At 37.5% G+C, this 23,688-nt stretch overlaps 2 protein-coding genes across 2 annotated transcripts in view; both read right to left on the reverse strand.

The window, feature by feature from the left end:
- Window positions 1-23,688, reverse strand: part of LOC103943732 (translation initiation factor IF-2) — a 72,554-nt gene that overhangs the window by 15,036 nt on the left and 33,830 nt on the right. The gene's annotated exons all lie outside the window — the stretch shown is intronic.
- LOC103943730 (ABC transporter C family member 10-like) lies at window positions 15,458-22,461 on the reverse strand. Its single transcript, XM_048589104.1, has 12 exons — window positions 22,211-22,461; window positions 19,229-21,317; window positions 18,817-19,137; window positions 18,630-18,716; window positions 17,940-18,527; window positions 17,677-17,841; window positions 17,274-17,568; window positions 16,926-17,140; window positions 16,536-16,841; window positions 16,323-16,386; window positions 15,975-16,214; window positions 15,458-15,896 (listed from the first exon to the last, which is right to left on the reverse strand). The coding sequence occupies exons 2-12, from the start codon at window positions 21,290-21,292 to the stop codon at window positions 15,760-15,762; spliced, it is 4,482 nt and encodes a 1,493-aa protein (XP_048445061.1). The 5' UTR covers window positions 21,293-21,317; window positions 22,211-22,461; the 3' UTR covers window positions 15,458-15,759.

A 23,688-nucleotide genomic window follows, 5' to 3' on the forward strand; every position in this document is an offset into this window, starting at 1 on the left:
TGTCCTCCTCCATTTGTGCCTGATTCGTCTGGATCTCAAGTTTCTAACCCCGACTTTGAGACTTGGTGCGATCGTGATCAAATCCTGATGATTTGGATTAATTCAACATTATCTGAAGATCTCTTTCCATTGACGGTTGGCATGGCTGATTCTAGATCTCTTTGGCAATCTCTCGAACGGCGGTTTTCTGGTGCATCTCGTACTCACATTCACAGCCTTCGTTCGAAGATTCAGACTATCCAAAAAGGAGAGTCTTCAATGACTGATTACCTCAACTCTCTTAAGGAAATCTCTGATAAACTTGCCGCGGCTGGCGAACCGATTTCTGACTCAGATCTTGTGGCCTACATTCTTTCTGGTCTCTCTATTGAGTATGAATCATTTATTGATTCTATTGAAACAAGATCTGACTTTGTCAATCCTGATGAGCTGCATGGATTACTCCTGAGTAAAGAGATTTCTCTTCTGAAACGCAAAACCAGAGAATCGTCTTCTTCTTCAGCACCGTTTCATGCTTATACGGCTCAACCTGGTGTTTCTGGTTCCAACAATTTCAGAGGCCGTGGTCGATCTCAGAACAAAAATCGCTACAATTCGAATCGCAATTTTGGAGGCCATCGTCATTACAACAACAATTCTGGCAGTATTCTTGGTCCTGGTCCTAATTCCAGATCCACATTCTCTGGTCAGAATTTCAACAATTCCTTTTCTGGCCGCTCTCTTCAGTGCCAATTATGTCTCAAATTTGGTCATGAAGCTCTCAACTGTGAGAAGCTCCTTCAGTTTGCATCTCAACGATCCAGTCATGGACCTCCTGTTGGCATGACGGCTGCGACTTCTCCTCCACCGAGCTATTGGTTGACTGATAGTGGAGCCTCTCATCATGTGACACCTGATCCATCCTCTCTTAATTCTGCAATTCCCTACAATGGCAGTGATCAGCTGTTTGTTGGTAATGGTAAAGGTCTGTATATTTCTCATACTGGATCTGCCTTAATTCGTACTTCCAATGCTACATTTAAGCTCAATGATGTGTTGTTGGTTCCCAAAGCATCCCATAATCTGTTATCAGTTTACAAATTTGTCTATGACAATTGGGCTTCTCTGACTTTTGATCCTTTTGGGTTCTATATCAAGGACCTAAGAACTGGGAAGATGCTTTTCCAGGGCCTCTGTGAAGGTGGCTTATATCCTTTCTACTGGACTGCATCCAATAAAACCTCAGGAATTGTTCTCTCGCCTACGGCATTGATGATAGCTAAGGCAGATGTTCATCTCTGGCATAAAAGACTCGGTCACCCATCGAGCTTAGTTTTACATAATGTTGTTCATAACCATCAGCTACCTGTTATTGGTTCTGTAAATTCAGGTTCCATTTGTACTGATTGTAAGTTGGGGAAGGCATCTCGATTACCATTTTCTACTTTGCCTTGTACTTCCACTAGGCCTTTTCACTTACTGCATACAGATGTTTGGGGTCCTTCTCCCTCTCTTTCATGTACTGGTTTCAAGTATTACCTCATTTTGGTCGATGACTATACTAAATACAGCTGGTTTTATCCTATGGTTTATAAGTCTGATGTTTACTCCACTTTCAAGACTTTTGTTCTCAAGGTTACAAATTTCTTTTCTTGCAAGATCCAATGTCTCAGGTCAGATTCAGGGGGTGAGTTCTTAAGCAAGAATTTTCAGACTTTTCTCAATGAACAGGGTATTACACATCAGTTAAGTTGTCCGCATACACCTGAACAAAACGGCTGTGCAGAAAGGAAGCACAGGCATGTTGTTGAAATGGGTCGTACTCTTCTCTTTCAAAGTGGAATGGCACCAAAATTCTGGGTTGAGGCTTTTCAGACTGCTGTCTACATTATAAATAGACTGCCTCCTCAAGCATCTTCTACTAGTCCTTGGGAAAAACTTTTCAATGCTGTTCCTAAGTATCACACTCTCAAGGCCTTTGGCTGTGCGTGCTACCCATGGCTGCAACCCTATTCGTCAACTAAACTTGATCCAAAGAGCAAGTTGTGTGTTTTCCTCGGCTATAGTCTCAATCATTGTGGCTATCGCTGCTTTGATCCTGTGGCTAACAGAGTGTATATCTCACGGCATGTTACTTTTGATGAACACCTGTTCCCTTTTAAGCAAGGCTTGTTCTCTACCTCTACTTTACCCCAGAGTACTTCATCTCTCAGCTCTTCTCCTATTACTGTCACTATTCCTGTCTCCTCTTCACCAAGCTCTTCCCCGAGTCTTTCACAGCTTGCTAGTCCTGCTGGTTCATCACCACATCAAGCATCCTCTGTACCTGACAGTAATGCGTCCACAACTGCTACTTCTCATCCGTCCACTCCCTGTTTACCATCTGCTTCTGTACCTGCCCCTGCTCCACCTAATTCGCACCCTATGATTACGAGAGCTAAGGCTGGAATTCATAAACCAAAGGTCTTCACAGCAACAAAACATTCCCTTCCAGCTTCTGTTGATTCTATTACTTGTCTTCCTTCCACACCTACCACTTTTTTACAAGCTTCAAAAAATCCCAACTGGATGCAAGCTATGCAGGCTGAGTTTCAAGCATTGCAATCCACAGGCACTTGGGAATTGGTTCCGTTTCAGTCTCATTTGAACTTGGTTGGTTGCAAGTGGGTCTTTCGACTCAAACATAAACCTGATGGCTCTATTGAACGGTATAAGGCTCGTCTTGTCGCCAAAGGTTTCCATCAACAAGAGGGTCTTGACTTCTCTGAGACATTCAGTCCTGTTGCAAAGCCTACTACTATCCGAATTCTCTTATCCTTTGCTGTTTCCTATGACTGGTTTGTCCATCAGCTTGATGTAAGTAATGCCTTTTTGCATGGTACATTAAAGGAGGATGTCTACATGGTCCAGCCTCCTGGTTTTGTTGATCAGTCCAAACCTACACATGTCTGCAAACTCCAACGGTCACTCTATGGTTTAAAACAGGCACCTCGTGCTTGGTATGATGCTTTTCACAAGGCTATCCTCTCTTTAGGTTTCTCTTCTTCACATTCTGACTCCAGTCTGTTTATCAAAAAGGATTCTACCATTACTTTCATCTTAGTCTATGTTGATGATATCATCATCACTGGTAGTTCTCCCACAGTTTGTCAATCCATTATTACTCAGTTACAAACTATGTTTCCTGTGAAAGACTTGGGTGATATTCACTACTTTCTCGGTATTGAGGTTCACCGCTCTGCGAAAGGTTTATTTCTGCATCAGTCTAAATATGCTCTTGATTTGCTAAAGAAATCTGATATGATTGGTGTCAAGCCTTGCTCCACTCCTGTTGGTTCTGCGAAATTGGATCACTCTGGTTCTCCTCTTTCTGATCCTTCTTTTTATCGCTCCACTGTTGGAGCCTTGCAGTATCTAACATGGACTCGGCCTGATTTGGCTTTTGCGGTTAACCAAGTCTGTCAACACATGCATTCTCCTCGGACAGTCCACTTACAGGCAGTTAAACGGATCCTTCGATATTTGAAGGGTACCCTTAATTTCGGTCTTTGGCTAACAAAAGGTCCTCAATACCTCACTGCGTGGTCTGATGCTGACTGGGCTGGCTGTCCTGTTGACAGAAGATCCACCAGTGGCTACTGTGTTTTTCTTGGACCGAATCTCATCTCCTGGAGTGCAAAGAAGCAATGCACTGTTGCTCGATCGTCTACTGAAGCCGAGTACAGGTCTCTCGCTCATACAGCTGCTGAACTCAGTTGGGTTTGTCAAGTCTTGCAGGATCTTTCATTTCCCCTTCTCAAAACTCCTGCGATTTTCTGTGATAATAAAAGTGCAATTGCACTGGCCTTCAATCCTGTATTTCATGCTAGGACAAAGCATGTTGAAATCGACTATCACTATATTCGAGAAAAGGTTCTCTATGGCAAAGTCAGTGTGCATCATGTTGCTTCTCTTCTTCAAATTGCAGATATTTTCACTAAATCTTTGCCTTCTGCTAGATTTGCCGAATTGGCTTCCAAGCTTTCAGTTCGATCTTCTCCCTTCACCTTGAGGGGGTGTGTTAGGAATATAATAGAACCTATATGTAATTAAAGGTTTTACTTTACTTAGCTGTTAAGCTAATTGTATCTATTTATATTCCTATTGTATTCTTTCAGACTAAGTAATGAATTCATTCAATCAATACACTTCTCTTTCTAGAATTCTCTCTCTCTCTCTATCCTTATCTTTTCTCTCACAGAATCATAAGTTTCTACACTTATAATGCAACAACAAATAAATAAGCACACCCATGTGCTGGGGAATATCACCTTGTGATGAGTATATGAGCACGTCAAGGTGGATGGGCGCCATCATTCACTGGACAAAAACAAACTTAGGTGTACACGCCCTGTGCTTGTCCCTCTCCTTCCACATCAAATCAAACCAACTAGGTCTAGAGGGAAATTATGAGCATTGCGTTCATATATAACTTCCTTACTGTTGGATCGCAAACCGATGTTGTATGGAAGACTCTAACCACTTTGTTAAGTAGGTCAATAAGAATTCCTATTCAACCCATTTCTTTTCTTCTTCAATTGATCATAGCTATGCTATTCCATGACTCCCGCTAGGTGTAAAGTTACTGAGTTCCAAACCTCACAATTGAAGTTAACATCAACAATTTTGAAAGAAGAAAACACAAAAATCAAAGCCAAGAAATTAGCATGGTTATCTTTGGACTAATATGTAGTACATAGGCACCCTTTTCTTATAAGCCAGTCTAGCAAAAAAAAAAAAGTTACAGCTGTGAACTTAACATGGTATCAGAGTAAGTGTAGCGCCGGATATGACGGGCAGTGTTAGCATAAGTCCGCACATCTGTTAAGTACACTTCGAATATGTAGTATACATGTTCACCATTTACATTTGCATAAATAGCCAGTTAACCAAAGCTAGTGGCCTAGCATTTGAATCTGATGGCATATCTACCCCAGAACACAGAAAGTTTAACAAACTAATCTGCACATTTAAAAAATTGAAATCTGCTACACAGTAGGGGGTCACCACGATTCCCTCACTAACCAACATATGGGACATATTATTAATTGAGCACAAAGATGTCAAATGACATAGATGGATGCTAGCCCACTTCTGTGGTTCTGGACTTTTTAACCCCTTTTATTATTGAGTTTTTATTTGAGTTCCAAGTAGCCTCAGCAATTTCTGACACGACACGAAAATAACGGGTTTTAGGTCAACACTATAATTAATCAGGTCATTATTGAGTGACCCGTTAAAAACCGGTTAATAACGGGTTCTTAACAGGTATACATGCGGGTAACACGTGGGTAACCCGTTTCGACCCGTTAAGAAAAAAATTATTTTGATAATTTTAAAGTTTAATTACTAAAAGATTTATTATAAAATACAATAGCCATATTAATATATCAATATATTCTATATTAAATATATAGTTTTGTATTAGTATTCTATATAAGTTTTAAAAAAAAAATTTAGTTATTATTTATTTTTATTATGAGAGTTCCTTATTTTCATTACTAGGATAAATTTTACTTAACATGTTGTTGTCCAAAATTAAAATAAACTAGTATAGTATTTGTATAGGCAAGAACTAAGAAGACATACATGCAAGTATGAAAAATGTGAAAGAATATATAAACACTCGTGATTCATCGTTATTCCTCTATGAGTAGATAATGGTTACACTTACATTATATTTTAGATTTTTAAAATCCTCCAAACCCTCATGAATAATATTTTTTATTTGAGGGAAAAATTAATAAAATTATTAATAATTATTGTAGAAGTGTAAAAAATGTAAAAAAAATGTACAATCACTCATAGTGACAAGCTTTACAACTTTCATAAAGGGGTTACTTCGAAATCCAACACTATAATCCATAAACCTTAAATTTATATTTAACTGTTGATTGTCATTTACGCTTTATTCTTCTTACTGAATTTCATTTTTAAAATTTTCTTTTTTGAAAACATGATCATCTGGTGGATGTAAGAAGATGAATGGTTCAGATATTTGATATTACGTTTCGATCTTTACGGTTAACTAAAATATGAGTCGATGCATATAGTTTGTAGAAACTTTATAAACATCAAGCAATATTTTCATTAACCGTAAAACTTTGAATATAATATCAACGATTCAAACCATTCATTTTCCTGCATCCTCTAATAGATCATGTTTTCAAAAAACAAAATCTAAAAAAAAAAAATTTGATGAGAACAATGAAGCGTAAATGTAAACAACAATCAACGGTTAAATTTTGATCTTTGATTTATATGATTATAGTGGCGAATTTCGAAGTTAAGCTCTTCATGAAAGTTGTAAAGCTTGTCATTACGAGCGTTTATATATTTTTTTCTATTTTTTTTACACTTCTACATTAATTAAAAAACTATTAAAGACTTTACTTAAATAATAGCTGTAAGATAAATGAGAGTAAATTTATACCGTTGGATTCTATTTCACTTGTATTATTAGAACTTTTTTGGATAAAAAACCTCCTTCTCTATTCTGATATTTTCCAATTTTACCATTTGATCAATTTAGGTAAGCGAAAATATACTTAAAAGAAAATTTTGGATGTGACAATATGGTATGTATATAATTATTTAGTATTATGTTTTTCATTTGATTATTTATTGGTTTAAAATATATTTTCCTTAATGGGTAACTAGTCGGGTCATATTACCTATTAATACTATTGGGTCGATTTTGGTTCGGATCATTTTACCCGTTTATTTTAGGGACGTTTAGAAATAGGTGCCTCAATTTGGAATTTTTTAAAATTAAACATCCGTGTCTTTTAAAGATTTGATTAAACTCTTCTTCTCATAATTTTGGTGCCACATGTATTAGAATCAATATTTTTTTGTACCAAAATTACATAACTTGCCACTGCTCCACAGTTCTTAAAACCTCACGCCAAAATTCCCTATAATCTAGCATTTTGATTACTCTCTCCCTCTTTGGAGATTATTGTTAAGAAAAAGTAGTTAAATACAATTTATTTTCACAATACTTCCTACAAGTTATGTGACATCCCACATCGCCCAGGGGAGTGATCCTTGTATGTATATTCCCATCCCTATCTAGCACGAGGCCTTTTGGGAGCTCACTGGCTTCGGATTCCATGGGAACTTCGAAATTAAGCGAGTAGCGCGCGAGAGCATTCCCAAGATGGGTGACCCATCGGGAAGTTTTCGTGTGAGTTCCCAGAAACAAAACCGTGAGGGAATGGTAAGCCCAAAGCGGACAATATCGTGCTACGGTGGTGGAGCGGGCCGGGAAGTGATCCGCCCCGGGCCGGGATGTAACAAGTTAGCAATGATTATCTACGATTTAATATATATATATATATATATTTTTTTTTTTCAAAATGATTTAAAATATTTTTAAATCCAACGAAATCAAACGTACGAAAAATAGGACTGACAACAGTATAAACGTACCAATAAATAATGTGTACAAAATTGAACGTACCAAAACTGAAAATAATGTACTAATATCAACAATATATACCAAATCAAACGTACCAAAATCGTAAATAAACGTACCAATCAACATTCTTTACAAATTCAAACGTATCCAACGATAATATACACATAATATATTGTACTTGATAATAGTTTATAAACAACTATAAATAAAAAAAAGTGCAAAGAAAAATAGTCTGACAAAAAAATATGAAAAAATTAATGTGGCTCACCAATGATTTGGAAAAAAAAAATCCATAAAAACAAACCATTTGGAAAAAGAGAGAATATTTAATGTTTGTAGGACAAAATAAATTATTTTGATCGAAAGAATATAAATGTAAAAAGAGATAATAGAGTTAATAACTAATATCCCACTAAATAAGGAAAAAAAACATTTTATTTTCAAAAACTACATAATGATATGTAATTTAAATTAACTAAAAATGCTGAGGTATTTATTGGTCAAAGTACTTTAATCAAATTTCAAAAAGACACAAATGTTTAGTCTAAAAAATATAAAAAAATTGTAGGGGATTTTAATTTTCTCTTTATTTTAACGGATGTTACACGACACGATCCGTTAAGATATCGAGTATGACACGAAAACGACACGAACACGAAAAATACGACACGAATGCCAGTTCTACTTCCAAGTGTTCACACACTGAATTGAAACTTTTCAAACGATTACATGAGCTTTGGGAAATTACTAAACTACTTGGACTTCGGAAGATCCAATATGAGATCCTCAGATTCGGGCAAAAGAGCATACATGTGGGCTGCTATGCATTGTTTGCCCATTTCATAACTTAAGTTTTTTGGGGTGCAATGTGAAGAAAGTTGAGATTCCAACATAAAATTAATTGGTAATATGTGGAGTAACTTAATAATTTATTACTGACATAATATTCATACTCTCAACCCCCCTCCCCTCTCATGTGTGGTGAATTTTCAAGGCTAACACATGAACAATACAATTCGGATGATGTGGTGCACATGTGGTTGTTGGGATTTACACATAAGACTACTTGATTTGATACTATGATGGTATGATCGATATGGTATAGCAGACATTTTTCCATTAGAGGAGGTCCTTGGTTCAAAACCTACAATCCTGATTCGTTTGGTTTTTTGGGTTTGCAAGGTGAAAGGTGAGGTAGCACCTATAGGCCTCGTTTGAAAAGGAGGGTTAATTTGGATAGGACTATTCACTACATTGAAGGCATTTTGAAGGAGGAAATGGATGAGAACTTCTGTATTTTTTCCAAGTTGAAGGTTACTCATGAAGAAAAGATATCTCTACTAGTCCCCACAAAAGTGATAGGTTAAAGGGACAACTTTTCTTCATGAGTGATTTTCAACTTGTACAAAGTAGGAAAGTTGTCATCCATTTCTCGCTTCAAAATGCCTTCAATATAGGGAGTAGTCCTATCCAAGCTAATCCTTTCTATCAAATGAGGCCTTCTGATTCTTTGTAATTTATCAAATTTTCAACAGCTTAAGCTTTTGTGGTCGAGTGGTCTCTGAACAAGCAAAATAACTAGCATTCGAATTTCGAAACCCTCAATGCTAAAACAGTGAAGCCTTCAATGATTCGTTTTGAGTTTCCATATTTGAACATTAGGAACTAGAGTTATAAAGTTTTGTTGTTCGTATATAATCCTAGGTTTCCTTGTCCAATTGGTTTTTTTAAACCGCAAGAAACTATATAAATGCTGCAAACAGATACTTTTCCAATCTCAGCTCCTTGATTCATAAAAACATACATAACAGGATACTTCCTCAGAATTTCAAACTTCGGAATATTTTTGTAGTATAACTATATATTAAGAATTCAAAGCAGAAATTCGAATGGTGCAAACCAGGCAGAGCTTCAATACAAAAACAAGAATATCACACCCCAATTTTACCATGCTTACTAAACTTTCTTCGGAGCTTTTTACACATCGAATGCCTTTCCTTATCATTCGTCTGAGTGGATGCCAGTATTGGCAGCGCGAGACCAGTATTCCTTGACTAGCTGTCCAAAAAATGAGCTCTCGGTCTTCATCAGCTTCAATGGCTCATCATACTCTACTAATCTCCCAGTCATTTTAAATTTCTGTAAGTAATTAACAACTAAAACAACATGAATATGAGATTTGTAACACAATGCAATGCTTACCATCACTAATAACAAGCACTTTAGTGCAATCCATCACAGTCGGTATCCCATGAGCCACGGTTATTACAGTGCAGTCTGCAAATTCTGTTCTTATAGTTTTCTGCATCATAGAGTCTGTTGCATTGTCCATTGACGCAGTGGCTTCATCGAGGACTAGTATCCGGCTCCTCTTCAGTAAAGCACGTCCCAAACAATTAGCAATATGGGGGAGTAGCCCAACGTCTGATAAGCCCTTGCATAGTTTGATTCCTCACCAATGTGGAACCTTCTCCTCTTATTCTCACACGCCCCCTCATCTCGCCACACGTGGACAACACAATCGGGGTGACATGGAGCACGTATGGCCGTTGGGCTTCACACATGGGACAACTTGCTCTGATACTATGAAGAAAATTGAGGTTCCACCATAAAACCAATTGTCAATATGGGGAGTAGCCCAACCTCTTATAAGCTTTTGCATGGTTTGATCCCTCAACGATGTGAGACATTGTCCTCATGGTACAAGTCTGTCTCCCTATGATTATTTTGTTGTTGTCATCTGTGAGGATTGTTTTTTATTATTTGCATGATGTTTTGCAGGATACACATATAAGAGATTTGAAATGAGCCGCCATGCATGAAACTGTGTAAGACAACGTTCTTCGTTTCGTTTAATACGGTCTACAACGACACTGATTATTTATGTTGATTGTTGTCGTAGAGATTGATATTCAACATCTTTGATTGAATTGTTTGTTTCATTATCTATTGCTTAGAAATGAATTTTCTTTACTTATTGTGTGCTATGAAAACTCATTTTGTAAGCAATTCATACACCCTTGCTAGTTGCTCACAAAATTTGAATTAAAAATCTCTTCCAACATAGTGGAGAATAATTTACATCTCGTGTAATAAACCTTTCTAGCATTGGAAATCCAATGTGAGCTCCTTGGATTCATACAAAAAATGCATACATGTGCTGCCATGCGTTGTTTGCCCATTTCATAATAGCTTAAGCTTTTGGGTGCAGCATGGATGAAATTGAAGTTCTACCATACTAGCCTTCATGCACGAGTTCACGCACGACTTACACGTTTTAAATGTATTTATATGCATGAATTGACAAAAAGAAAATCAAATATTTGAAGTAAATGAATAATCTTAGATCATGCTAGAAATAACCCTTCACAAACCAATCAAAGCAGCTGAATTCACGTAATAAAATCGGTCTTTCAATTTCCATCTACATTATATTGAATTTACATTAAAAATATAGAAAATAATATTTAATAAACAACTGATTGAATCACATTATTGCTATTTCATTGTGAAGTTAAGCCCACTCTCCTCCCCTTTAGTGTAGATAATATTGTTTGCTCAAAAAAAAAAAACAATCATTTGACAACTAATTTAATCACATTATTATGTGCGTGAGAAATACTTTTTTTATAACCGGCATTACACACTTCATAAGATGTTTTGAACGTGTTTAAAAATAAAGAAAATAATATTTAATGAACAACTAAATGAATCACATTATTGCTAGCTTATTATGAGGTACTAATTAAAAAAAAAAACTGTACAAAAAAATTAATCATTAAAAAAATACTGTTAAAATGACGAAAATACCCATGCATTATTTGATGCATTATTTTGGATTGCTTTTGCAATTTTTTGTTTTGGGGGCATTTTTGTCCAAAAAGTTTTGGTGAAGCTTGTGACTCCAAAAGGGGTTGTTGGCTATATATATAAAGATACCTAATTGTCAATATGGGGAGTAGGCTAGTTACTTATAAGTACATGCAAGGTCTCTCATTTCCATTATGTGGGTTTCAACTCTCAACACATCTCTCATGCGGGGCGAATTTTCAAACCTAACACGTGGACAATACAAATTGAGTGACATGGAGCGCATGTGGCCGTTGGGTTTTACATGTGAGACAACGTACTCTGATATCATGAAGAATGTTGAGATTTCATCATAAAACCAATTGGCAATAAGGGGAGTAACTCATTACTTATAAGCACATGCAAGGTCTCTTTTTTCCTCGATGTGGGACATACTCTCAACACATATTCTTACATGTGGTGAATTTTCAAGTCTAATACGTGGACAACACAAATTAGGTGACGTGGAGCGCATTTGGTCATTGGGCTTTACATATAGGACAACCTTCTCTAACACCATAAAGAAAGTTGAAGTTCCACCATAAAACCAATTGGCACTATTGGGAGTAGCCCAATTACTTATAAGTACATGCAAGATCCCTCATTTCTCCAAGTGAGATTCACTCTCAACAAAGAGTAACAACTAACCCTGGCAGTATAACAATAAAAAAAGGTCAGCCATGCAAAAAAAAAGATACGAAAAATCACGTTCCCTTACCAGAAATGTATTCAATTTATTGTCCTGTGTTTAATAAACCAGCAAGCACTACTCTCTAAAGTATCATGCCATATTGGACATTTGACAAAATTAGCAACAGCTACATGTGTGAAGCTTAACGACTACACGCGTTCTATATTATCAATTTGTGTTGTTCACATGTTAGGTATGAAAATTCACCACACGTGAGGAGATGTGTTGAGAGTGGAATCCCACATAAAGGAAAGGAAGAACCTTACACGTACTCATAAGTAATTGAATTACTCCTCATATGTTGCTGGAGAGCTTTTGCTAGTGTATAACTTGTTCTTCAAGTTATGCATGGGTGGCATCAAATCCTTTAGAAAGTCAACGACATATCAGCCCTTGATTCACCTTGAACCTAGAAGATCAGTGGGAGCAGCTCATTCATCTTCTTACAATTACATATATGCCCTGCTTTGAATGTGGCATTCGTTAAAATTTTTAATTTCTTCTACAACCAGCCGCATATAATTGTAAACACAAATGCAAAAAGGACTCTTGATCTGTTAGGCAGAAAGGTGAAAACATTTTCTGCTTATTAACAAGTGATTTTCTGTTTATATAGATATTTTTACAACGAACACGGCAAAGCTGCGCAACTGCAAAATCACAATTAGGTGTTGAATTTATCACAAATAATATCATCATTGTATTTATGAGTTGGACTTGAGACTTGTTCTACCAAAATTTTATTCAAAATCTTTTAACTCCCTTTTGAAAAATTGAAATTAATTGAAAATAAGATATTTATTGTGAAATCGACGGTATGTGTGCAGTAGAACATAAAGTAAATAAGACAAAATATTTACAAGGTTCGGTAAGTGTTCATGCCTACGTCCTTGGGGCAGTAGCAGTAGTCTCTCTCATTATTAAACTGAAATTACAAAGCAATGGAAAATAAGAGATTGCATACTTTTTTTCTCTTTTCTATATGCATATTTGTGAACTGATAAGCCTTTATATAGGAAAACTATATCTTTTTTGTTAAGGCCAAGAGATGTGAACGTAGGCAACACACCTTCAACATTTGTTGGCTGATAAGAACTTTAACATTTGTTCGCTGTTAAGAAGCAGTGGATGTTGCATATTTCTTCATGTGGGTCATCTAACAAAACAGCATTTTTTTGCATTTTTGGTTCTCAAAATAAATGTGCCCTGTAGGGAAGTAGACATGAAAAAGCTTTTAAGAAACTTTGCTTAATTACTTGGAGAAGGGAAACTACTTTCATGGGCCACAAAGTTGGGTTGCGAAGCCTTTTGCGACGATTATGGTAGCAACGACGGAAGAGTGCTTCTACAGTTCTACTCCCAGAGAGTGGCAGTGAACTTTCAGAAGACAGCAACAACATTACTAGTAGCAACCTTCTGGGGCTTTACTACTTTCTTCTTTATTTCCAGTTAAAAAGTGGTGCTCCTGCCTAGGCAGAGCTGGTGAAATATCATGTTACTAGCTCAAACTTGTGACCAGTTTTCATAGTACTGTTTTTATCTACTTTTAACAATAGTTATTAGATACTGGCATATTGCTAGTTTACAGAGTGTACTGAATGCTGAGTCTGTTTTAAACACATGGAGCCACATTGATCAAGTCTCTGCTAACTGCGTCGGCAATAAACCCTTTCGGGCATGGCCGGATTGCGTATCCATTTCGTGCCATGACCTGTTTTGATGGACACTGCTTAACTCTTTCCGTTATTCCTTACATGACGATGTGGTATCATTCATTTTCCCATAAAATGTTTTAATCTGAACCATTCATTTTCTTTATAATAATCTAATAAAGACTGTTTAGTCATTTAAATAAATCAAACAAGTTCACGGTTAATCATGAGGATATTAATGGTTACCATAACCATTGATTAGTTCAACACATATGGAAGGGTAAATTGTATCCAAATTAAATGAACTTTTCCAAATGTGATCTTTACATGATGAGGAGAATGAACGGTTGAAATTACAATGTTTGTACGTGTTGAGAGTACGAATTTCATATTGGAAAAACAAGGGACGTTGCATGCTCTATAAGTAATTGGACTACTCCTTATTACCAATTAATTTTATAGTAGAACCTCAACTTTCATCAGCGCGGTGAAAATCCTCATGGAATTGATGGAGCAGACAAGGGCCATTAAATGCCAGCTCATGCACATTAGAGGTAGAAGGCTTAATTAAGTTGTCGCTTAGAAATTTTCAAGTTACTGTTGGAGAGCGTTAGAGTCCCATAGAAACTAGAAGTCTTAATATTGTAAGCCTTGTATAAGTACTGTACAAAATGGCCTGCCAGTTAGACTTTAAATGTTGATTAAAATCTTCCAGCAAATACTTTGCTCTGTTCTAGTTCCGCTCGAGTCCCTGAGCTACGATTCCTATTCCTAATTCATCACTTTTTCTATAAGCTTCCCTGCGTCATCAGGAATGACCCCTTACATATAAAGAGTCAAGTGTTATTATAATGAGTGGAGAATTAAATAAACTACTCACTTTTCCCAATCTTTTGTTTCATTTATCAGCAGTTCCTCAATAGACCAGAACAATTCGTATGCAATTTTCTTAATGAATTAATCCACTATGATCTTCCAAAATCGGCAAGGTTAAGAAAATAAACCTAAGTCTGCTAAAAAATATAGTTGGACTCTTCTCACGATATAAAGAAACAACACAATATCATCATTTGGTCCAAAAGTCGCTTAGTACTACGGTCTAATAATATTTCTCTTCACTTGTAAGTGAGATATCTTAGGTTCGATTCTTGTCAAGGGAAAAATTGAACCACATTATTATGGCAAGCTCATTGTAAGGCTTAGCTCACTCCCCACCCCTTTAGTGCAGATATTTGTTTCTTCAAAACAAAAAAAAAAAAAAAAATAATAATAATAATAATAATAATCTCAACACCTAATACATTAGGATTTAGAGTTTAGATTGTAACCCTTTCCGAATATTGAAGCTTCAACCTTAAATGGCAGTGTAACGTAACAACTAGTATTGAAAGCAGGTTGGCTTTTGAGGGATGGAAAGTGTTTCAGTAGGAGCCCATAATTTTTTGTTGGCTCTAGTTGGATGGCATCACCCTTTCACTCTCCTCCTTACTCTTTAAAGTAATTAAGCATTCCCAACAGTTTTATGTTAAGAATCCCACATCGGTGGGGATAAAGTCCCACAATGGTTTTAAATAGGATTACCCTACTCTAACTAATATCGAGGCTTTTTGTGGTAAAATCCCACAGTTGACATATTGGACAATTGGTAAATTTGAGGACAATATCGGTGTCATTAAAGTGGGGCGGGCTCGGAGATCCAAAAATCCAACATGATATCAGAGCCAAGGTTTGGGCCCGTGCAAGCCAACGAGCTTGTCATCCATAAGGAAACAAGTTTGAACTCTTAATATAGAGATGACTGCTGAGTTCCATTGAAAACAAGTGGGCCCAATGTGAGCCGACCTCTAAGTTTGAATTACCGATGTGAATCTCCATGTGTGAACCACTAAATGAGGTTACACGTGAGGGTGAGTGTTAAGAATCCCACATTGGTGGGGATCCACAATGGGTTTAAATAAGATTACCCTACTCTAACTAATATCAAGGCCTTTTGTGGTAAAATCCCACACCTAAAGGATTGGGCATGTGATAAAGTTGTGGATAATGTTGGTGTCGTTAAAGTGGGGCGGCTCGGCAATCCAAAAATCCAACAATGGCATGATGCTAATGAAAAATGATATTTCAGTTTAATTGATTCTATCTTCTGAGTGGATGCCGGCATTAGCAGCACCAGCACGAGACCAATATTCCTTGACTAGCTGCCCAAATAGTGAGCCCTCATTCCTCATCAGCTTCTTTGGCTCATCATACTCCACCACTCTCCCTGTCATTGTGCATTTCGCTAATTAATTAACAACTAAAACAACATAAATAAGAGATTTGTAGCAAAAGCAATGCTTACCATCACTAATAGCAAGCACTTTTGTACAGTCCATCACGGTTGGTATCCTATGAGCCACGGTTATTACAGTGCAGTATGCAAATTCTGTTCTAATAGTTTTCTGCAGAATAGCGTCTGTTGTATTGTCCATTGATGCAGTGGCTTCATCGAGCACCAGTATTCGGCTCCTCTTCAACAAAGCACGTCCCAAACAGAATAGTTGTCGTTGTCCCATGCTCCAGTTTGTTCCATCTTGTACAACTGCTGTTCAAGTTTTTAATTACCTCTTGTTTTATAGACAATTTCAGATAACAATGATGTTTCACTGACACCAAAAAGCACTCCTCTGAGACAGACTGAGTTTATTACCTGAAGAATCAAGGCCGTCTTCCTTTTCTTGAACGGCCTCTCGCAACTGACATTTCTCAAGAACCTTTTACACATTGATGGAAGATAAATTAAGTTAGAAAAAAAAGGTCATAGTGTAAAGCTGTGTTTACATCTTGCTAAATACTCAATGTTGACATATCTTCAATGTCAAATGGTTGTTTTGAAACGCTAATTTCATGGCAAAAACCTTACTTCCCATATTTGATGATCGGTATACTCTGATAAGGGGTCTAAATTGAATCTCACAGATCCACTGAACAGAGTTGGATCTTGTGGTATGATCCCAAAACGTGATCTTAAATCATGAAGTCCAATTGTGCAAATGTCATAGTCATCCACTATGACCTTTCCTTCTGTAGGCTCTACCAGACGAAACAAAATGCTAATAAGAGTAGTCTTCCCACTTCCAGTCCGGCCAACAATACCAATTTTGTCGCCTCCTTCAATTGTGCAATTTATCCCACGAAGAACTAGCGGGGCATTTGGCCTATATCTTACCTGCATAAGTTTCATTAGTTATCATACACAAGTTCCGGGCATTGTTAGAGTTATACTCTTTTGTAAATTTTCTGTTGCACTAACCTTTAGATCATGTATTTCTACCTTGCCAACAGTAGGCCAATTGCACATAGGTCGGTTCTCTTCTATTACTTCCGGAGCTTCACTAGGAATATGCATGTATTGTTCCACCCTTTCAACAGATATGATTGAATTTGCAAGCATGCACTGAAATTGGACAGCAATTACGACGAATACATTCAATGAAAGACCATAGGATAGTACCATGCCAACAAATCCTGTAAAAAGATTAAGCAGAATGGTTTAATTAGGGGCACGACACTTGAAATGTAAACGATGCACCACAGATGGTAAACTGAATTGTTTAAAGTTCTGAGGAAAATATGATGGTGGATGCTAGTGTTTACTAACCAGAGGAAGAAGTGTCAAACTGAATCAAAGTAATGGCAAGTGCTGAGGCTGAAAGAATGATAGCGCAAACGAGCTCAAGCCTTCCTATCAACCACTCATTTGCAGAAAATCCATTGAAGTCAGTAGCAGCATTTGCATCAATAAGTTTCAAATTTGTTGACAAGAACCGATCCTCCTGTCCAAAAGCTCGGATTGTCAAGGCTCCAGCGATAGATTCAGCAAGGTGGCTTGCAAGGGCAGACTTAGTTGTGCCATTCATTTGCATCAACTCTTTGGCCGAAGCAAAGTAGTAATTCTGTTTGTAGAAAGGAAAATCAAATAGAATATTTTATGCTTAGAGCCAAACAAGAATGTAAGGAAATCATTGAAGAACTAAACAAGAATGTTTCTCATAGTGCAGTACCTGTAAAAATATTGTAATATAAATTGTGGGAATAATCAGAAACACAACGGGCCAAGTACGGAAAACCAATACTAAAAATATGCTATATGTGTTCAGAATTCCCGAAATTGCAATAATCAGCTTGAAAGGTACTTCAAGATCAATGATACTCATATCAGTGGATACCTAAACAAAAGAGTCGATGCAAATGTTAATGTTAGTTCCAATAGCTTACTTAAAAGAACATCTTTTAAAAACAGCTTTTCAAACTCTGTAAGTCTTACTCGACTAAGTATCCTGCCCAAAGGTGTCGAGTCATAAAACAACATTGGTGCTCGGAAAAGAGAGTTCAGCAGGGTTTGAAAAATGGAGTTTGAAGCCCCACATCCCAAGTAGACCAGATAGAAAGTTCGAATGACCAAAGCAAGTATCATTAGACACATGATCACAGAATAAACAGCGAAGAGTTTTGCTCTTGACACGCTATAATCCTGCAGCTTTAAAGCCAACCAAAAAACTTGAGCTAGTTGCCCAAGTATGAAAATGGAGTGGAAACCAATGGCCATGGAGAAATGGAAAAATCCCCTGCTCGGCTTCAAATACTGGATGTATGGCTGGAAACCAGTATCTCCTGTTTCTCTCTCTTCTTGCTTAATCAATTGATCTCCTGAAGATTCTTCATATGGTAATTCGGTGGTAAATTTCTCAATCTCCTCCCTAGGTAATTTATGTTTTCTGGTAGAAGCATATTCAACTTGGCTTCTAGAACCAGCAGTGTCATTGTGTGCATTAATGAGGTCTTGGAACTCTGGACAAGAAGCCAGCAACTCTTCATATGGAGCTGCTCTTAAAATTTTCCCTGAACTCATCAACTGTGAAGAAAATTATGTTACATATGGGACTTACCTAGTTGATTGTCGAACGGATTAAGAAGAATGGTATCAGTAAACCCATGTAAAAATGTTCTTAAATACCAATATCGAATTAAAAGCTGGAAGGAAGTCGACTTGGTGTGTCACAAGCAAAACTGTCTTCTCCGCTAGAGCTCCCATGACATATTCCTGGAAAACAGTCGCATTAGCTTTCACTGGAGAAATTTGAAAAAAGAGAAAGACAATATCGTCATTCATTATTAGTGTGAGGCACAAAAAGAAGTGCTACATTGAATAGACTTGTCGCTGTATGGGCATCAACTGCACTGAAAGGGTCATCCAAGAGGTAGACATCAGCATTTTGATAGAGTGCACGTGCAAGTTGAATGCGCTGCTTCTGCCCACCACTTAGATTGACACCTCTTTCTCCTATCTGAGTGAGATCGCGGAATGGAAGCATCTCAAGGTCCTTCACTAAAGAACACTTGCTAACTGTTTCTTGGTATCTAACATTGTCCATGGCAGAACCAAACAGAATATTTTCTTGTATAGTTCCGGTTTGGATCCATGCAGACTGAGAAACATATGCCATCTTCCCGTAGACTTGAACCTGAAAAAATTGGCAGTCAGAATATCTAAGTAAGGCTTCCTGTCTATAATAATTGGAAGAATAATTACCCCCATGTGATTTGGTTACTTACAACACCACCAATGCGTGGAACTTCTCCGAGAATTGCAGCTAACAGGGTTGATTTACCAGAGCCAACCTCTCCACAAATTGCTACTTTTTCCCCCGGTTTCACCACCAAATTTATGTTCCTTAATGTAGCCTTTGTAGCACTAGTATACCATGAAATTTCTGAACATCTACATAAAATGGAACGCTCAACCTCTTTGCCACTGCTATCTTTTGTATGTCTGTTCTCCAACTCTGGTTCATCAAGGAACTTTACAATCAGAGATAATGAAACCTTTGCTTCAATAAATGCTCCAAAAACATCTGGGAACAGCCTAATTGGCTCCTGAACAATCCGCAATGTTGCCAGAAGTGTGAAAACATTACTTGAAGAAAGTGTATATCCGAGGAAGTAGCATGTCCAAAAAGTAACTGTGGTGACCAAAAGAGGAGATGCCCAGAATAGAACATTATAATACCCCTTTTGAAACATCACTTGAGCTAACCATTTCAATTCTTCTCTTCTTAACCCTTCGATAACATTCTTGAAATTTGCCTCCCAAGAATACAGCTTCAAGATCTTCATATTTGAAAGCGCTTCGGTACTGGTCTTCAGCCTCCTATTTTGTGCTGCCATGAGCTTTGTTTGGTACTTGTGCTGCAACTTTGCCAACGGAAAGCTTGCCACCATAGTCAATATAAGTACAATGAGGGCTGCAACAATTGCCAGCCCGACACAGAAGTAAACAATAAGTAATGCAAGACACATCTGAAGGCTTGTGGACCATATCTGATGAAACCAGTATGGAAATTCCCCAACTTTGTAAGCATCCACCGCTACATGATTCACTATCTCACCAGGAGAGTGAGTCATCTTGGCAGAATTTGAGAGTCTTAGTTGCTTCTGATAAATTGCAGCAGAGACCACTGATCTTACTTGAAGCCCAATCAACCTTGTTCTAAAGTTCCATTGCCTCTCTGATAGTGACTCCAAGATTTTTGAGATGAAGAGACCTAGAGTAAGTGCATAACCCTCATATTTAAAAGCTGCATTGCCTTCAGCAACGTCAATGAAGGCCATGAGAAACAGTGGGCCGCTACTCAGGGTTAGAACCTTGATCAATGCAAAGAACCCTGTTATCAAAATAGCTTTCCTCTGGCATAAAAAAATTATGGACAAAATAGAAGAGTTATCTGATGAGCAACTCTGCTTCTTCCTTTTGTCCAGTTGCTCCATAAATATTGAGTAGCACGTTCTTGCTCGATCAGCCTCTCGCAGTTGTGGAATATCTTCATTCTCAAGAAGCTTTTTCTTGCCTTTCTTCATCAGTGGATTCAGCCACCAAAATGACAATGTACTGAATAACCCTGCTTCTGCAAAAGGGGTTACGTTGTCATTTGAACTGATTTCACCTCTGACATCCGATTCATCCCCTTGCAAAGGTGTGTAGAAAGCATCATCATGGATTTCTGTATCAAGTTTTACATTACTGCTTCCTTGAAATGCACTAAAGAGAAAGAGAATCGATCCGGGGAAATATAAAATGTTTACAACAATCTGAAATGACACTGCCTCATCCACAACAGCTTCCCAAATCGATGAACTGCAAAAAAAAGCAGCTAACAAGAAGGCAAGAATCGAAACAAATTTCGTGATGACAATTTGTGGAGAGAGTGGTTTTTTCAGGGTTATGGTTAAACTCAGAAGGAACCATGTGAACCCTTGAAAGAACAAAACTAGCCATCCATGGAGAGGTAAAACAGACTGATCGGTATTTACTTTGTCGACGATTGTCCATATCCCAAACCCCAAGCAGGTAAAAGCCAAACCGGAATTAAGGCTGGCTGAGACAATTGACAATGCAGAGATGGTGTGAGACTGAGATGGTGCTATTTTATTTGATGACAATCTATATATGAAGAAACATAACAATATAAACAGAAGCAAGATGTCAACTGCAATGACCAAAATATTGTTGATGCATGAATTTGGATCGATAACGGATAAAAAACCCGAAGTGCAATCAGCTCCAGACTCAGTCGAACATTCGGAACTGTTGCAGAAGAAGGTCCAGAAAACCTCTGCCATGGTGTTTCTCTCTGAATAGAAAAATCTGCACAATTACAAAGGAAAAGAAGAATTTGAGAGGAGGAAAGAAGCTGCATCTTAAAACCATGGTTTAAGGCTTAAGCAGACGTTGTAGAAGATAAAAGCACAAAAATGAAACTGATATTCATTCATGTTGTTCAGTAACTAAGGTATTTTTTTTTTCTTTTTGGCCAAACGGTAGATATTGTTAGATTAGCTACCGACAGGATTTGAACCCATGCCGTCATGCAAGGGCTCAACATTTTTCCACTACTGTGGTAAAGGGCCACTTGAGTAACTGAGGTAATATTTTACCAAACACAAAATTTAGGGAACATCTGTAAATGTAATCTGACAAGTTCTATTGTACCTAAATGCATCTAGAATCTTAGTAATTAGGGTTCTATTGTTTTGGGTGCGTAGGGGGATTAAAGGAGGGGGATTCTGGCTCCTTCCAATTTCTATGAGGAGTAGGTTGCTAGTCAGCCAGTCCGGGTACTTATGTGTAGTCTGGCTCACCCAGGAATTTCCAAATCTACGCTTATTTTCAACTTCCCGAAGCATTTCGTCGCTTACTATGTCTTTCCTCGTCTCTAGGTGCCTAGGTATCCACCGTAGGCCTCTTTTCATTTGGACCTCGCCCCTATTATTTAAGGCTATGCCATCCCCTAAGGTGCTGCTATAATGTTCTATGACTTGAATCATGTAATCATGTTTTCTCCCTTTCAGTTGTAACCTTATCTATCACTTATCTATCGGCCAAACAAAAAGACTGCATCAAGAATTTAAAGAAATTGCCTGAAAAAGTGAAAATTGGTTGCTGCAGAAGAAAAAACAAAACATATGTGTAAAGCTAGAGCATGAAAACACACACAATTATAAAATGATTGCAGTAGTAGTGTTGTGTAGCTCACTTACATGAAAATCTCAGTGCTCTCAAACTCACTAGCAAATTAATCAGTCTTCCTACCTCCTGGTATATAACTTTCTTCTCTAAGTTTCTAGGTCTGGGAAGGAGGCTTCAATGCTTTACAAGTGCATCACAGATCATCCTCAAGTATCAAGGTCGGCCCTTCGATTCACCTTGAGCTGCTCACCATTCACCTGAACTCTCTCAGATCTCTCATTAACATACTTGCTGCTTCAGCTACCACCAGCAAGTGCATACAAATGTAAACGAAGATTTCAATATGTTATTTTTTATTCAACTGGGATTGACTAATATAATATACTTGTTTCTTGGCTGCTGTGATCCTAAAACGTGACATCACCTATTCTGGGTTTTTTAGTCAAATGGAAGGACTAAGGTGTGTTTAGTAAGAAATGCTAAAGCGACTCTCTTAAAAATGGGATTCTCCATAGTTTTCGTCACTTCATCTTTTTGGAAAAATTCTCAAGTCAACATTATAAAATATTGTGCCAAAATAATGAAGTGGCGGAGAGTCTATGGAGAGTCCCAACTCCTTAACATTTCTCATTTTGTTATTGTTATTGTTATTTATTTATTTATTTTGTGAGAGGATAACTTTTAGTAGATTCGAATAGAAACGTTTATATCTTCAGCAAGAATATTAAATAAGAACTCTAAACCAAGAACGTCCCAATGAAAAGCATATATGAGGTCACAATATGAGCAATGGCGTACTTCCCGTTACTAAATATCATGGATAAAACACTCCAAATTAGCATCAACAACATACTCCCCCTTACTCATACTAATTCAAAACAGGGACTCTCCATGGGCTTCCTGCCACCTCACGTTTTTGGCACAATATTTTGTAATGTTAGTATGAGAATTGTGCCAAAAACGTGAGGTGGCAGAGAGTCAATAGAAAGTTCCACTTTGAGAGTCTCCTTAGCATTTCTTAATCCAAGTAGGGGTAAAAAAGAAAGTTGAAGTGTAGAAATGAAAGTGTGGAGTGTCTTCATAAGATTGTGAGTATCAATAAAACTTTCCAATTCAACAATGCAGAATTATTTGTTGCATTCATAAATTCCCATATTTTCTGACAAGCAAAGAGGTTGTGGGTGACACACCCCGATCCCGATTTCCTCGGGACATCAGGATGGGCACGTGCTGGCCGACACCCGAGACGTGAGGAAAGCCGTTTAATTAATGCAAATGCTGAGAACATGCATATAAATTGGGATCATCCATGCAATAGGAACGTATAACACAAAACTGAAGGTCAACTGCCAATAATGAAATATTAAGATAATGCATGACATGTTTGGAGTATACGTCTAATACAGAGTACAAGCGGAAAATTTAAGATAGAGAAGTTTTATTACAATAGATGCCGAGGCAAAGAATATAGCACGATATCACTGGTAGGGGAATGCCTCGCAATTCGGATCGTGTTTCTCATTCCTATGTCCTGAAGGGGATGCAAAAC

Source organism: the organism of the source record quoted next, unplaced genomic scaffold, assembly GCF_019419815.1.
Source record: "Pyrus x bretschneideri cultivar Hongxiangsu unplaced genomic scaffold, Pyrus_bretschneideri_v1 Contig3, whole genome shotgun sequence".
In the NCBI taxonomy this organism is placed as follows: Eukaryota; Viridiplantae; Streptophyta; class Magnoliopsida; order Rosales; family Rosaceae; genus Pyrus; species Pyrus x bretschneideri.

Coding starts and splice junctions, on each gene's coding strand:
- LOC103943730 (XM_048589104.1), bottom strand. CDS start 21,292: ATGGCAGAGGTTTTCTGGACCTTCTTCTGCAACAGTTCCGAATGTTCG. Junction 19,138..19,228: donor TTCCACGCATTGGTGGTGTT/GTAAGTAACCAA, acceptor CAATTTTTTCAG/GTTCAAGTCTACGGGAAGAT. Junction 16,842..16,925: donor TAGAAATACATGATCTAAAG/GTTAGTGCAACA, acceptor AAACTTATGCAG/GTAAGATATAGGCCAAATGC.